Source organism: Lepidochelys kempii, chromosome 13 (assembly GCF_965140265.1).
Source record: "Lepidochelys kempii isolate rLepKem1 chromosome 13, rLepKem1.hap2, whole genome shotgun sequence".
NCBI classification, from domain to species: Eukaryota; Metazoa; Chordata; order Testudines; family Cheloniidae; genus Lepidochelys; species Lepidochelys kempii.
Window position 1 is genome coordinate 31,570,629 of NC_133268.1, and position 17,485 is coordinate 31,588,113.

Here is a 17,485-nt window from a genome sequence, read left to right on the forward strand (position 1 = left end):
GACACACTGAGCTCTGCAGGGAGCCTGTGGAGGTGTCCAGGAGCTGGACAGGACTTTCCCTGCAGGACAGTGGTGGCAATGCGGAGGGAGGGGAAAGGACTGAGCCTAGCTGTCCCTGGCACCTGCCAATGCTGCAGCGCACGGGCTGGTTCGTCCACATTGCCTCTTTGTGGCACCAGCTGGCTAGAAGCTGCTGCCGTTTCCCAGGTGTTCTTTGACCTGTGGTTATTGTCACTGGATGTCTCTGATTGGTCCAGCTTCTCGCCCTCACTGCCCATAGTGTAGATGCTTGTCATCTCAGCCTCTGTAATGTGCGGCCTCCCTGGATATGCCAGTGAAAGCGCTTGTTAATCCTCACAACCTTCTGGGCAAGATTAATGCATTGAGCTCTCGTGTGGCCCCTTGATGTAATGCTGGGCACACACCGGTTTTGTTCTGGTGCCAACCCAGTGACTGGTCGAGTTGCTCCTGGTTTGCATTGCTTGGCAAGATGAGATTTAGGCTTTCTGCCTTTGCCTTTCAAGCCTAACTGACTGGATATTCAGTTGTTTCCCTTCTACCCTTACTGGGTTCATTCTAAACTATGGCCAGAGAACACAGAACCTGCTGGGAATCCAGAGGAAAGAATAATTCAAAACAATAAGGTCAGTTTGATTATGTCCATTGTGTCATTATGGGCACTAGGGAAATAGCGTGCCTTCTTGGAGAGCTCCCAGTCTGACCATGGGAGGAGGACGTGGCTGGGTTTGTTGGCAGAGTGGGGAGCATGGCAAGAGGGGAGATCTAAGATGTAGGCCAGGGCAAGGCCTTGGAGGAGGGAACTAGAAATGTAAACTTGTTGCCAGTAGACAGCTTGAGGTGACATGATCAGACTGGCAGGGGAGTGAGGACAGGGCACAGACAGCTGCAGTGGCCCAGGAGCCAGCAAACAGAGCTGTAAAGAGGGAAGTCTGAGTGGGAGTTCTGTTGGAGGAGAAGGTATTTGAATTTGGTTTTGTATTTGTAGGTGTAGAGGCTTGTAGGGGCTTTGTGCTGGGAGAGAAGCTGAGCCCTGATTTTGGGGGGGGGCGGGGCGCTTCTCTGACTAGGGGTCCTAAAAGGCAGCCAGCCAGTCAGGCAGCGGCACAGGAGCCAGCAAACAGAGCTGTGAACAGGAGAGTTTGTCTTGTGGTGCTTGTTTGGGGTTTGTTTTTGCTGTGCGTGCTGGTGTTTGGGTGTGGTTTGTGCTTCCCAGATTAACAGGGTTTAGGTGGGAAGGCTATGACAGATACAGAGGCAGCAGTGGGAGTGACTCATGTAGTGGAAGACACAATGAGGATGACTGGATGTGGAAGCTGCAGTATGTCCATGATCCTGGAGGGGGCACCTGGTAAGAGTTTTGTCTGCATGAAATGCCATCTGATAGAGCTGATGGAGGAAAAGATCCGAGGTTTGGAGATGCAGATGGAAAGTCTGGTAGAGTTTAGGAAGGGGTTCGAGCAGATTATGGAGCAAAGATATGAGGCATCTGAAGGGAAAAGCTCAGACTTGCAGGTGGAATCAGGGCTGGGGAATTCTGAGGGGAGACTGGGTGAGGAAAGTGGTCAGTGGAAGCAGGTGACTAAAAGAACCAAGCAGAGGAAAAATAGAGCTCAAGAACAGGTTTGCAGAGTTGGAAAATGAAGAAGGGGCTCAGCAGGTAGTCACTGAAGGTGGAAGGGCAAGGAAGAAGAGAAGAGCAGCTAGTCCTGTAGGAAAAGGGGAAGAGTCAATGGAGATTACACCAAATATGAGCTCCAGGAGGATACGGGATGGGTTAAAGAGGATTACAAGGGAGAATAGGAATGGAAAGAACTTGCAGCCAGAAGGAACAGGGGATAGACTGGATAATAGCACCGTCACTAGGAAAAGGCAGGTCTATGTGATTTGGGACTCTTTAATGAGAAGTATAGATAGGCCTGTAACCAGAGCTGATCCAGAGAATAGGAGGGTGTGCTGTCTTCCAGGTGCTAAGATACGGGATGTAGACCTGAGGTTGAAAAGAATTCTAAAGGGAACAGGAAAGAATCCCCTAATTATCCTTCATGTGGGAACAAATGATACAGCTAGATTCTCGCTGGAAAGTATTAAGGGAGACTATGCTAGGCTGGGGAAGACGCTTAAGGAAATCGAGGCTCAGGTGATCTTTAGTGGGATTCTGCCTGTTCCTAGAGAAGGGCAACAAAGGTGTGACAAGATTATGACTGGTTTCAGAGTAACAGCCGTGTTAGTCTGTCTTTGCAAAAAGAAAAGGAGGACTTGTGGCACCTTAGAGACTAACCAATTTATTTGAGCATAAGCTTTCGTGGGCTAAAACCCACTTCATCAGATGCATGCAGTGGAAAATACAGTAGGAAAATATATATACACACAGAGAACATGAAAAAATGGGTGTTGCCATACCAACTGTAATGAGACTAATCAATTAAGGTGGGCTATTATCAGCAGGAGGAAAAAAACTTTTTATTATGACTATCAACAGATGGCTTAGGCAGTGGTGCTGTAAGGAGGCTTTGGGATGTATGGCCCCTGAGAGGCATTCATGGACAGAGGACAGTTCTCTCGGGATGGACTTCATCTGAGTAGGGAAGGAAATGGACTTCTAGGATGGAGGCTGGCACAACTGATGAAGAGAGCTTTAAACTAGGAATCTGGGGGAGATGGTTGGGAGATGTCCAGGTAATCTCCATGCCGGATTTTAGCATTGAGAGGAAAGAAAATGAAGTAAGAGTGGATACAGCCGTGGGTAGGAGGAAGGGCAGTGTAAATACCAGTCTAATAGGTTATACTGGCTGCAGAATGACCGGGCCTAATCGGGTACAGAACGTGAGCGAGGCCAAACAGCAAAAATTAAGATGTTTGTACACTAATGCGAGGAGCCTAGGTAACAAAATGGAGGAACTAGAGCTACTGGGGCAGGAAGTGAAACCAGCTATTCTAGGGAGAACAGAGACCGGGTGGAACAGTCGTCATGACTGGGCTACAGGTGTTGAAGGGTCTGTGCTGTTTAGGAAAGACCGAAATAAAGGTCAAGGTGGTGGAGTAGCACTGTGTATCAAGGATGAGATAGAATGTAAAGAAATAAGAAGCGATGAAATGGATATGACTGAGTCCGTCTGGGCAAAAATTAAATTGGGGAAGAAAACTATTCGAGCCTCCCCTGGGATAGTGCTTGGGGTGTGCTATAGACCGCCGGGGTCTAATTTGGATATGGATAGAGCCCTTTTTAATGTTTTTAATAAAGTAAATACTAATGGAAACTGTGTGATCATGGGAGACTTTAACTTCCCAGATATAGACTGGAGGATGAGTGCTAGTAATAATAATAGGGCTCAGATTTTCCTAGATGCGATAGCTGATGGATTCCTTCAGCAAGTAGTTGCTGAACCGACTAGAGGGGATGCCATTTTAGATTTGGTTTTGGTGAGTAGTGAGGACCTCATAGAAGAAATGGTTGTAGGGGATAGTCTTGGCTCAAGTGATCATGAGCTAATTCAGTTCAAACTGAACGGAAGGATTAACAAAAATAAATCTGCAACTAGGGTTTTTGATTTCAAAAGGGCTGACTTTCAAAAATTAAGGATATTAGTTAAGGAAGTGGATTGGACTGAAGAATTTATAGATCTAAAGGTAGAGGAGGCCTGGGATTATTTTAAATCAAAGCTGCAGAAGCTATTGGAAGCCTGCATCCCAAGAAAGGGGGAAAAAATCATAGGCAGGAGTTGTAGACCAAGCTGGATGAGCAAGCATCTCAGAGAGGTGATTAAGAAAAAGCAGAAAGCATACAGGGAGTGGAAGAAGGGAGGGATCAGCAAGGAAAGCTACCTTATTGAGGTCAGAACGTGTAGGGATAAAGTGAGACAGGCTAAAAGTCGAGTTGGACCTTGCAAAGGGAATTAAAACCAATAGTAAAAGGTTCTATAGTCATATAAATAAGAAGAAAACAAAGAAAGAAGAAGTGGGACCGCTAAACACTGAGGATGGAGTGGAGGTCAAGGATAATCTAGGCATGGCCCAATATCTTAACAAATACTTTGCCTCAGTCTTTAATAAGACTAAAGAGGATCTTAGGGATAATGGTAGCATGACAAATGGGAATGAGGATATGGAGGTAGACATTACCATATTTGAGGTAGAAGCGAAACTCAAACAGCTTAATGGGACTAAATCGGGGGGCCCAGATAATCTTCATCCAAGAATATTAAAGGAATTGACACATGAAATTGCAAGCCCATTAGCAAGAATTTTTAATGAATCTGTAAACTCAGGGGTTGTACCGTATGATTGGAGAATTGCTAACATAGTTCCTATTTTTAAGAAAGGGAAAAAAAGTTATCCGGGTAACTATAGGCCTGTTAGTTTGACATCTGTAGTATGCAAGGTCTTGGAAAAAATTTTGAAGGAGAAAGTAGTTAAGGACATTGAAGTCAATGGTAAATGGGACAAAATACAACATGGTTTTACAAAAGGTAGATCGTGCCAAACCAACCTGATCTCCTTTGAGAAAGGAACAGATTTTTTAGACAAAGGAAACACAGTGGATCTAATTTACCTAGATTTTAGTAAGGCATTTGATACGGTGCCACATGGGGAATTATTAGTTAAATTGGAAAAGGTGGGGATCAATAGGAAAATTGAAAGGTGGATAAGGAACTGGTTAAAGGGGAGACTACAACGGGTCCTACTGAAAGGTGAACTGTTAGGCTGGAGGGAGGTTACTAGTGGAGTTCCTCAAGGATCGGTTTTGGGACCAATCTTTTTATTACTGACCTTGGCACAAAAAGTGGGAGTGTGCTAACAAAGTTTGCGGATGATACAAAGCTGGGAGGTATTGCCAATTTAGAGAAGGACAGGGATATCTTACAAAAAGATCTGAATGACCTTATAAACTGAAATAATAGTAATAGGATGAAATTTAATAGTGAGAAGTGTAAGGTCATGTATTTAGGGATTAATAACAAGAAGTTTAGTTATAAGCTAGGGACGCATCAATTAGAAGTAACGGAGGAGGAAAAGGACCTTGGAGTATTGGTTGATCATAGGATGACTATGAGCTGCCAATGTGATATGGCTGTGAAAAAAGCTAATGCGGTCTTGGGATGCATCAGGAGAGGTATTTGCAGTAGGGATAAGGAGGTCTTAGTACCGTTATACAAGGCACTGGTGAGACCTCATCTGGAATAGTGTGTGCAGTTCTGGTCTCCCATGTTTAAGAAGGATGAATTCAAACTGGAACAGGTACAGAGAAGGGCTACTAGGATGATCCGAGGAATGGAAAACTTGTCTTATGAAAAGAGACTCAAGGAGCTTGGCTTGTTTAGCCTAATGAAAAGAAGGTTGAGGGGAGATATGATTGCTCTCTATAAATATATCAGAGGGATAAATACCGGAGAGGGAGAGGAATTATTTAAGCTCAGTACCAATGTGGACACAAGAACAAATGGATATAAACTGGCCACCAGGAAATTTAGACTAGAAATTAGACGAAGGTTTCTAACCATCAGAGAAGTGAAGTTTTGGACTAGCCTTCCAAGGGAAGCAGTGGGGGCAAAAGATCTATCTGGCTTTAAGATTAAACCAGATAAGTTTATGGAGGAGATGGTATAATGGGATAACATGGTTTTGGTAATTAAATATTCATGGTAAATAGGCCCAATGGCCTGTGATGGGATATTAGATGGGGTTGGATCTGAGTTACCCAGGAAAGAATTTTCTGTAGTATCTGGCTGATGAATCTTGCCCATATGCTCAGGGTTTAGCTGATCGCCATATTTGGGGTCGAGAAGGAATTTTCCTCCAGGGCAGATTGGAAGAGGCCCTGGAGGTTTTTCGCCTTCCTCTGTAGCATGGGGCACGGGTCACTTGCTGGAGGATTCTCTGCTCCTTGAAGTCTTTAAACCACAATTTGAGGACTTCAATAGCTCAGACATAGGTGAGAGGTTTTTCGCAGGGGTAGGTGGGTGAAATTCTGTGGCCTGCGTTGTGCAGGAGGTCAGACTAGATGATCATAGTGGTCCCTTCTGACCTAAATATCTATGAATCTATGAATCCAGGTGGGATGTGTCCAGGTTGGGGACAAGCAGTTAGCCATTGGCACAGAAAAAAAGGGTCTCATATTTTGGTATGTTGTAAAGAAACTCGGAAGATTTGGCAATGCCTTAGCTGTGAGGGGGAGGAGTCAGACATGAACTCTGAACTGGGGTGTCAGCAATGACACTAGTCTGGAAGGAGAGGTGTTAGGAGAGGAAGAGTTGGCTTTAAGCCGTATTAAGCTGGAGCTGTTGGTAACCATTCAGGAGAGCGAGCCTGGGGCGCAGGGCTGCACACAGGGAAGCAGGTCTGTGACCTGTCAGCTTGGAGAAGACAGTTAAGTTAACATGAGCAAGTGCGGCCATGTAGGCTAAACTGCTAAAGGGCAGAAAGGGCCAAGGACAGAGTCTGAAGGATCCGGACAGAGCAGGGAAAGGGGCAGCAGCAGGAGACACGGAAGGAGCATTCTTGGAGGCGGGAGGACAGCATTCCAAGGAGGAGGGAACAATAGTCACAGAAGCAGCAGAAAGTCTGAAATTCAGCCAAGTCAGCAAGATCCTGGGCAGAAGCACGAGGGTTCAGCAAGTGGAGAGGGCTTCAGGAGGGAGTTGATAGTGGTTATGAGGCAATGGGGGTGTAGCCTGGGACTCAATAAGGGGGAAGTAGGGCTGCTTTGTGAGGAAGTCAGCAGAATCATAGAATATCAGGGTTGGAAGGGACCTCAGGAGGTCATCTAGTCCAACCCCCTGCTCAAAGCAGGACCAATCCCCAATTTTTGCCCCAGATCCCTAAATGGCCCCCTCAAGGATTGAGCTCACAACCCTGGGTTTAGCAGGCCAATGCTCATACCATGGAGCTATCCCTTAAGGAGGAGAAGATGAGTTTGTGGTGAAGGAAGCCCCGGTGGCCCATGGAGACTCTTCGGGGCTGCTCAGCTGTTCAGGAATAAGAGTGGGGGAAGCAAATGCTGGATGTAAACCAAGGCAGAGGGTCAGTGGGGAGGAAGAGCAAAAGAGTGGCTTGGAGGAGAGTGTGGAACAGAGGGTGTCAAGTCCAGTCAGAGATGAGGAAGCAGGGAGCCATGGGCAAGGGTGCAGTTACGAGCAGCAACAAAATTAGATATTGCTCGATTGAAGGTTATGGAAGGGCCAGCTGGGAGGTAGAGAGCAGGGTGGGAGTGGGCAGTATTCAAGGAAATAAAGTGGTGATCAAAAGTGGAAAAGATCACTGCCATGTGAAGACAACCAAGTCCAGGGAGTGGCACTGGTGGAGTGTGTGTGCAGTGGGAGAGTTAATGCAGTCTGCAGGTCAAACAGTAAGGTAAGGGCAGAGGCTAGAGGTTGGGTGAGCGATCAGCATGAAAATTGAAGTAATTGACAATATGATGAAGAGAGAGAGCCATGTGTCGAAATCAGGCAGGAAGAGGGTGTGAGGGATGTGGGTGAGATTATGAAGTTGGTTTCTCTGTGACAATGAATGTTTGGCCCAATGTCTCTGGGTTTTAGAGGTGCAAACTGTGATGTCTCACCTGTATGTACCAGCAAGAACGTGGTCACAATCTATCAGTACAAACTTCTCCAGAACTTGACCTGCAAATTTCTTGCCTGCTTTACTGTAATATGTGTCTCCACTCACACACCGCACTCGCATGTTCTGAAATCAGAGGATGAAATACGCATTGAGCCAGATTGAATAGAGAAAGCTAAATCTTTTCTTTCTTAACAGATTTCTTTACGTATGATAACCTGAGCAACAAGCTATCTGACAGTGACCCCCGGTCCTGAAAGGAGGGAAGCAGCAAGGCATCGAGTGTTTTCTGGCTACTGCGTTCCCTACAGTAACAGAGTTTTCTATCAAACTGCCTGCTGCTTGAGGATCATTTAATGAAATAAAAATACAAAAAATCAATGTGGTGTTATTAGCACCTTATACCACAGGTTATACAAGATCTTGGCATGAAGAATTTGTCCTTCTAGATCATTTATAGAAGTTATAAATCGATATAGTTTCTACCACATCATTTATACAATTATCGAATAGCACTGGCCTAAGAACCCACCCCTGCAGAACCCACCAGAAAGACACCATTAGTTGATGATTCCTCATTCACAGCTACATTTTGAGATCTCTCCGTTAGTCAGCTTTTTAATCCATTTAATATATACCATACAGATTCCGGGTAGTGTTAGGGTTTTGTTAGTCATGCAGTACAAACGCCTTTGTCATAAATATAAAGGGAAGGGTAAACCCCTTTAAAATCCCTCCTGGCCAGAGGAAAAATCCTCCCACCTGTAAAGGGTTAAGAAGCTAAAGGTAACCTCACTGGCACCTGACCAAAATGACCAATGAGGAGACAAGATACTTTCAAAAGCTGGGAGGAGGGAGAGAAACAAAGGGTCTGTGTGTCTGTCGGTATGCTGCTTTTGCCGGGGATAGAACAGGAATGGAGTCTTAGAACTTTTAGTAAGTAATCTAGCTAGGTATGCGTTAGATTATGATTTCTTTAAATGGCTGAGAAAAGAATTGTGCTTAATAGAATGACTATTTCTGTCTGTGTGTCTTTTTTGTGACTTAAGGTTTTGCCTAGAGGGATTCTCTATGTTTTGAATCTAATTACCCTGTAAGGTATCTACCATCCTGATTTTACAGAGGTGATTCCTTTACTTCTATTTACTTCTATTTCTATTAAAAGTCTTCTTGTAAGAAAACTGAATGCTTTTTCATTGTTCTCAGATCCAAGGGTTTGGGTCTGTGGTCACCTGTGCAAATTGGTGAGGATTTTTACCAAACCTTTCCCAGGAAGTGGGGTGCAAGGGTTGGGAGGATTTTGGGGGGAAAGACGTGTCCAAACTACGTTTCCCAGTAAACCCAGTTAGAGTTTGGTGGTGGCAGTGGATATTCCAAGGACAAAGGATAAAATTAATTTGTACCTTGGGGAAGTTTTAACCTAAGCTGGTAAAAGTAAGCTTAGGAGGTTTTCATGCAGGTCCCCACATCTGTACCCTAGAGTTCAGAGTGGGGGAGGAACCTTGACAGCCTTACATAATTCTAACTGTATTATTTCACAGTTACCTTTATCAGCATGACTTGTAATCTTGTCAGACAACATTATTAGGGTTATTAGCTGCCTCACCAGAGTGAAACTGTCCTGAGCCTAACCACATTTCTAGCTTGCACAGGGTACTTTGGTGATCCTTCATAAAATCAAAGACGTGTAGGACTGGAGGTCAAATAGTCAAATAGTTCAGTCCCCTGCATTCAAGGCAGGACTAAGTAATAACTGGACCATCCCTGACAGGTGTTTGTCTAACCTGCTCTTAAAAACCTTCAATGACAGAGATTCCACAACCTCCCTGGGCAATTTATTCCAGTGCTTAACCACCCTGACAGGAAGTTTTTCCAAATGTCCAACCTAAACCACCCTTGCTGCAATTTAAGCCAATTGCTTCTTGTCCTGTCCTCAGAGGTTAAGCACAACAATTTTTCACCCTCCTCCTTGTAAACAAACTTTTATGTACCTGAAAACTTATGTCCCCTCTCAGGTTTCTCTTCTCCAGACTAAACAAACCCAAGTTTTTCAATCTTCCCTCATAGGTCATGTTTTCTAGAATTTTAATAATTTTTGTTGCTCTTCTCTGGACTTTCTCCAATTTGTCACATCTTTCCTGAAATGTGGCACCCAGAACTGGACACAATACTCTAGTTGAGGCCTTATCAGTGAGGAGTGGAGCAGAAGAATTACTTGTTGGGTCTTGCTTATAAGACTCCTGCTAATACATCCCAGAATGATGTTCTCTTGTTTTGCTCCAGTGTTACACTGGAGACTCATATTTAGCTTGTGATCCACTATGACCCCCAGATCCCTTTCTGCAGGACTCCTTCCTAGGCAGTCGTTTCCCATTCTGTATGCGTGCAATTGATTGTTCCTTCCTATGTGGAGTACTTTGCATTTGTCCTTATTGAATTTCATCCTATTTACTTCAGACCATTTCTCCAGGTCATTTTGAATTTTAATCCTATTCTCCAAAGCACTTGCAACCCCTCCCAGCTTGGTATCATCTGCAAACTTTATAAGTGTACTCTCTATGCCATTATCTAAAACACTGATGAAGATATTGAACAGAACTGGACCCAGAACTGATCCCTGCGGGAACCCACTTGTTATGCCCTTCCAGCATGACTGTGAACCACTGACAACTACTCTCTAGGAACGGTTTTCCAACCAGTTATGTACCCACCTTATAGTAGCTTAATCTAGGTTGCATTTCCCTAGTTTGTTTATGAGACGGTCATGTTAGACAGTAGCAAAAGCGTTACTAAAGTCAAGATATACCATATCTACCGCTTCCCCCCACCCACAAGTCTTGTTACCCTCTTACAGCCTTGGTTATGCTATAGAGTGACCCCAGCACACACCCAGGTCTTCCCCCAGAAATGTATGTCCTGTACGACCCAGCCCTCTCCTGGACAGTACAAATATATTGTGAGCTAGTAGTAATGGAGGATTTTAACTTCCCTGATATCTGTTGGAAGATTATTACAGCAAAACATAATATGTCCTGCACATTCTTAGCAGGTTTAAGAGGATAACTTTCTGAATCATAAAGTTGGGGAAACAGCTAGGGGGTCATTCATTTTGGATCTGGTTTTGACCAACAGGGATGAATTAGTTGTGAACGTGAAGGTGGTCGGGAACTTGGAAGGAACTGATCATCATGTGATAGAATTCAAGATCCTGTGGAAAGGAGGGCATGAGAACAGCAAAACAAGGACACTGGACTTCAGAAAGGCAGATTTCAACCAACTAAGAAATGGTAGGCAAGGCCCTATGGAAAGATCAGTTGGGAAGAAAAGGAGTCGAAGGAGGCTGGTAGTTCTTAAAAGATGTAATACTGGCGGCTGAACATCATGCAGTTCCAATGCAGAGGAAAGATAAGAAGATCTGCAGGAGGCCAATGTGGCTGCACAAGGAGCTTTCCAGCTATCTAAAACCCAAAGCCAGTTTTACTAAGAACAAACCATGCCAGATCAGCTTGATTTCCCTTTTTGACAGGGTAACTGGCCTGGTGGACAGGGGGAATGTGGTGGTCATAATATACGTGGACTTCAGCAAGGCTTTTGACACAGTCCCATATGACAGTCTCATAAGTAAGCTGGAGAAATGCAGGCTCAGCGGAACTACATACATAATGCATGGATATATACATCATGGATACATAATTGGTTTAAATAACCTCAAACAAAGTAACTATTAATGGAATTATGTCAGACTGGAGGAAGGCTTCAAGCGGGGTTCTAGAGGGATCTGTTCTGGGTCCAGTGTTATTTAACGTCTAAAATTCAGAGGGTTCTTGATAAATTGGAGAACTAGGCTATAGACAACAAAATGAAATTAAAAAAGGATAAATGGAAGGTGCTACACTTACAGAAGAAAAACCGAATGCACAAATACAGAATGGGGGGAAACGGGCTTGGCAGCAGCACTGCTGAGAAGGATTGGGGAGTTGTGGTGGCTCACAACCTCAGCGTGAGTCCGCAAATGCAATTTTGGGCTCCATTATTAAGAGGCATAGCATGCAAATCACGGGAGGTGATAGTACCGCTTTACTCAGTGCTGATTAGGCCTCAGCTGGAGCATCGTGTCCAGTTTTGGTCACTAATATATAAAAAGGATGAAGAGAAACTGGAAAGAATCCAGAAGCAAGCGACAGAGATGATCAAAGGGATGGAATACAGCCATATGAGCAAAGGCTGAAGGAACTGGGCATGTTTAATTTGGAAACGAGGAGATTAAGGGGGGACATGCTAGTGGTCTTCAGATACTTGAAAGGCTGCCATAAAACGGATGGAGAAAAGTTGTTCTCTCTTGCCACAGAGGGCAGGCCAAGAGGCAACGGGCTCAAACCACAGCAGAGCAGATTTAGATTAAATCTCAGGTAAAAACCTCCTAACTGTAAGAACAGGAGGACAATGGAAGAGACGCCTTGGGCGGTCCTGGAATCTCCTTTGCAGGAGGTTTTCCAAAGGAGGCTGGAGAGCATCTGTCTTGGATGGTTTAGATTCAACAAATCCTGCATCTTGGCAGGGGTTAGACTAGTTGACCCCTTCGGTCCCTTCTAGCCCTGTGGTTCTATGATTAAGTCAGTTATTCCTAGGGGAATAATATGCCAGTTTGTTATTTTAAATAGTTGTCCAGACACTTCAGCTGAAACATACTGGATTAGATAAAACAATAAAACAAATTTATTAACTACAAAGAGATTGATTTTAAGTGAATACAGGTAATGAGGCATAAGTCAGAAATTGTTCTAAGAAAATAAAGATAAAACACTTACTAGTGCCTAATTTAACAAACTATATTAGATTCAAAGCAAAGTTTTCTCACCACATGTTTTCAAGCAGTCCTACCAACCAAACTTTTTAGGTGAAGGCCCCTCCCACAGAGATAAAGGGCTGCTTTCTTTGTCTCCTCAGGTGCCGTTAACATGATGTGCAGGGAGAGAGAGCGTGGTGCCTTGGGATCTCTGCCACTTCTTTTTATAGTCCTGTCCCTGCTTTGAGAAGCATTTCCATCTGGGAGCAAGGCAACAGGCAGTCTGTGTGGAAAGAAACTCCATGCTGTTTCTTTGCTAAGATGTAGATTTTTGCCCCTGCCAAAAAAATGGCCACTGAGGCCAGGTCTACACCACAGATATATAGAACTACGTCGCTCCGTGGTGTGAAAAATCCACCCCCCTCAACCTCACCCCTCGTGTAGACTGCGCTGTGGGGAGGGCTTCTCCCGTTGACATAGCTCCTGCCTTTGTGGAGGTGGATTAACTACACCGACGGGAGAAGCTCTCCAGTCATCAGAACATAAGAACGGCCAGACTGGGTCAGACCAAAGGTCCATCTAGCCCAGTAGCCTGTCTACCGACAGTGGCCAATGCCAGGTGCCCCAGAGGGAGTGAACCTAACAGGCAATGATCAAGTGATCTCTCTCCTGCCATCCATCACCAGCCTCTAACAAACAGAGGCTAGGGACACCCTTCCTTGCCCATCCTGCCTAATAACCATTAATGGACTTAAACTCCATGAATTTATCCAGTTCTCTTTTAAACCCGGTTATAGTCCTAGCCTTCACAACCTCCTCAGGCAAGGAGTTCCACAGGTTGCCTGTGCACTGAGTGAAGAAGAACTTCCTTTTATTTGTTTTAAACCTGCTGCCCATTAATTTCATTTGATGGCCCCTAGTTCTTATATTATGGGAACAAGTAAATAACTTTTCCTTATTCACTTTCTCCACACCACTCATGATTTTATAGACCTCTCTCATATCCCTCCTTCGCCTCCTCTTTTCCAAGCTGAAAAGTCCTGGCCTCTTTAATCTCTCCTCATATGGGACCTGCTCCAAACCCCTACTCATTTTAGTTGCCCTTCTCCGAACCTTTTTGGCATAGCAGTATCTTTACTAAAGTGGTTTTGCTGCGGCACTGTATGTGAAGACAAGCTCTTAGCAGATAATGGTCCATCAGTCTTGTTTACGCCTGCCTGAGGTATCAGCTTGCCCTCTGTCTCTGAGGAACTGGGTTAGCCACTCCCCAGACTTATCTGGAAAACATATTTTTAGTCAGCTTATGATTATAACTCCACATATAATGCTGCTATGTGCATTTTGCCTTGATATTATTGATCAACATATTATGAGTTTTTAAATGACACCTCACAAGGCATACCTTGTACAAACATTATTACAATAGGGTGTGTGAACACAGGGGTATATTCTGTCATACATACCAATTGCATTAACTTTGTACACCACCTAAAGGAATGCTGCAAACTTACTGGGAAATGGTCCTTGTTAAGAGCCATTTTACTGCACATCTCTATAAAATACTTTAAGTACTTCTCATCAAGGATCAGGTAAACAGGGACACGTCGCCTGCTTGAAGCTTCCATCAGGTCACAGAGTATCTCCATGTCTGTGAAGAGATCCATGACGACCGCGATCACCTAGCCAGAAAACAAACAAGAAGGCCCAACTGAAGGAGCATTCCAAGATGGACACGGCTGTGGTAGGTAACTTCCCAGCCGAAAAGGGGAGGAAGCAACACCTCAGAGACCTGAATGCCATAAAATATAAGGACTCAGGGCTGATGTACACTGGAAAGTTAAGTTGACCTAGCTACATCACTCAGGTAATTAAACCATGTAAGTCCTAGTGTAAACAGCGCTAGGTTGACAGAAGAATTCTTCCATAGATCTAGCTACCACCTCTTGGAGAGGTGGATTATTACAATGATGGAAAAACTCCTTCCATTGCTGTAGTAAGCATCTACACTACAGCACTGCAGCTGTGCCATGCTAATGTTTCTAGGATAGAGGTACCCTTGGAGTACTAAAGTACTAAATAGTGGAGTGCCAGGGGGACAGGTCCTAGCACTTCTCTCTATCCACCTGGAGGCAGGATGTTGAGGGCCTCACACAGGGCTGCAGGCTGTTGCCAAGCCTTGACTGTCTTTCAATTCATAATAAAGAACCTGGACTTGGTATCAGCAAGAGGGAGCAGCAAGGTGGCAGCATTACCATGCTCATCCCCACAGTATACTTAGGACTGCAGCATAGTTTGGCTAGAAAAACTGTGAGAAAATTCAGAGGGACCTAACCAAGGTAGGGGAATGGATAGCATGGCAGCAGATGAAAATACTGTGGATAAGTATACAGTAATAACAGTAAAAAGAACCATTTGAATTGCTCCGACATATTGTAGGGTTCTAAATTAACTGTAACCCACCAGAAAAAGACCTCATTCCATGAAGAGCTCAGCTCAGTATGCCTTGGCAGCCAAAAAAGAAATAAAACATTAGGGTGCATAAGGAATTGGATAAAAAATAATATGGGAAATATCATGCCATTCTATAAATGAATGGCACACCCATCCCTGTGTTAGTATGTGCATTCTGGTCACCCCATCTCAGAAAGTACGTAGCAGACAGAACGGTTCAGAGGTGAGCAAAGAATGATGGAAGGTTTGGGAAAGAGAGAAAGATTGAAAAGACTGGGAATGTTTAGATTAGGAAGCAGACAGATAAGAGGGAATGTTAGACGACTTGGAGAAGGTGAATTGAGAACTGCTATTTAACACAGAGAAAGGGGATAACTCAATGAAATTGAAAAGCACAATATTTAAGAATGATAAAAGGAAATACTTTTTACGCAATGCAGAACTAGCCTGTGAAACTCATTGCCACAAGATATCATGAGGCCAAGAGCTTAGCAAGATTCAGAAAAGGACGGGACATTCATCCAGTCAGTGTTTCTCAAACTGACCTAGATGAACTGGGGGTCCCCGAGGGTACTCCAGGGGGGTCCATGGACACCACTGATCAACTCCTTCCCCCTCCCTTCCTCCCTCCCAGTGCCTCCTTCACACTCGGGAACAGCTGTTCCCCGGCACGAAGGAGGTGCTGGGAGGGAGGGGGAGGAGCGGGGATCCTGGCTCCTCACTGCTCCCAGATGTGGCCAGCATGTCGCTGCAGCCCGGGGAGCAGGGGGTCTCTGTGTGTTGCTCCCGGCCCAAGTGCCGACTCTGCAGCTTCCATTGGCTGGGAACTGCAGCCAATGGGAGCTCTGGGGGCAGGAGCAGCGTGTGGAGACCCTCTGGCCCCCCACTCCTAGGAGCCACTGTCAGAAGTATTTGCTGGTCGATTTTGGGAGCTGCCCAAGGTAAGCGCCCCCCCCCCCTGTCCTCTCCCGCACCCCAACCCCCTACCCCAGCCCTGAGTTCCATCCAGCACCCAAAGTCCCTCCCAGAGCCCACATTACCTCCCACACCCAAACTCCTAGCCCAGAGCCCAACCCGCTCACCCCCTCATGCACCGCAAACCCCTGCCCCAGCCTAGTGAAAGTGAGTGAGGGTGGGGGAGAGCGAGCGACAGGAGGAGGGGAGATTGAGTGAGCGGGGGCATGGCCTCGGGGAAGAGGGTGGGACAGGGGCTGAGCGGGGGGCCTTGGGGGGTTCCTGAAAATTTTTAAATCAAAATGGGTGTCCTCGGGTTGTTAAAGTTTGAGAACTGCTGATCTAGGTAATAAAGATATCTGCAGGTACATTATATAGGATAAAAGTATATAAACCCTCCAGCTTCAGAGCAAAAAAAACCCAACCACTGACTGACAGGGTCAACTTCCCCCATGGACATGTTGGTGCATAACTGTCTGACAAAGCACAGAATAGTCAGGTAACACTCGTGTGGGAGTGCAAACCCCTGCTCTGCCTGATTTGGAGCAGGGCTTGAACCTGCATCTCTCACATATTACATGAGTGCCCTGACTGCCAGGCTATTGTCTACTCTGGGCTCATAGGCTGATTTTTCATGAACATTTCTAAAGGCCTTGGTTTCATTACACATTGTGGCGGACATCTTCACACTTTTCACAGACCAGATATTCTTGCTTTCTGGCCAGCCCCAGTGATGAGCTGCCAAAATCTTAACAACCGGTTCCCTCCTCACCCCGTGAGGGGGTTGTGGCCCACCCCTGCCCCATCCAACCCCCCACGTTCCTTGACGCCCCTCCCCCTGGGACCCCTGCCCCATCCATCCCCCTCCCCTCTCCCCTGACTGCCCCCAGAACCGGGCAGGAGAGTCTCGTGGGCCACCATAGTGGGTGCCCACCCTGACCCTAAGAGCCAGAGGGACCTGCCGGGGGGTGAGGTGGGGAGTCCTGGCATTGCTTACCTGGTGCAGCTCCCAGGAAGCATCCGGTAGGTCCCTCTGGCTCCTAGGGGTGGGGTAGCTGTAGCTGGCGGGGAGTGGTCACTCCCCCCCGATCACATCAAAAGTGGCACCTTAGGCACCGACTCCGTGGGTGCTCCAGCCCCGGAGCACCCACGGGGAAAATTTGGTGGGTACAGAGCACCCACCAGCAGCTCCCTGCCCCGCACCCAGCCCCAGCTCACCTCACCTCCGCTCCGCCTCCTCCCCTGAACGTGCTGCCCCGCTCTGCTTCTCCGCCCCGGCTTCCCACGAATCAGCTGTTCACGTGGGAAGCCTGGGAGGGGCTGAAAAGCAAGTGGCACCTTTGCCCTCAGGCCCAGGGAGGCAGAGGCAGAGGCGAGCTGGGGCGGGGAGCAGTTCCCCTGCACCCCCCGGGTTACCTGCTGCTGCGTGGGTGGCCCTCCTCACGCCCCTCCCCGCCCCGCCCTAGCTTACCTCCGCTCCGCCTCCCTGGGCCTGAGCACGAAACTGCCGCTTGCTTCTCAGCCCTCCCAGGATTCCCACGTGAACAGCTGATTCACGGGAAACTCGGGGGGCAGAGAAGCAGAGCGGGGCAGCGCGTTCAGGGAAGGAGGCGGAGGCAGAGCGTAGGTGAGCTGGGGCCGGGCATGGGGCGGAGAGCTGCCAGTGGGTGCTCTGCACCCACCAAATTTTCCCCATGGGTGCTCCAGCCCTGGAGCACC

The 17,485-nt window shown here is 46.4% G+C and overlaps 1 protein-coding gene across 1 annotated transcript in view; it reads right to left on the reverse strand.

The window, feature by feature from the left end:
- Positions 1-17,485, reverse strand: part of FAM83C (family with sequence similarity 83 member C) — a 35,954-nt gene that overhangs the window by 4,341 nt on the left and 14,128 nt on the right. The window contains exons 2-3 of the mRNA XM_073310047.1: positions 13,873-14,040; positions 7,577-7,701 (exon numbers count right to left, since the gene is read on the reverse strand). Of these exons, the coding sequence (XP_073166148.1) occupies positions 7,577-7,701; positions 13,873-14,040 (293 nt within the window). The remainder of the gene's footprint in view (positions 1-7,576; positions 7,702-13,872; positions 14,041-17,485) is intronic.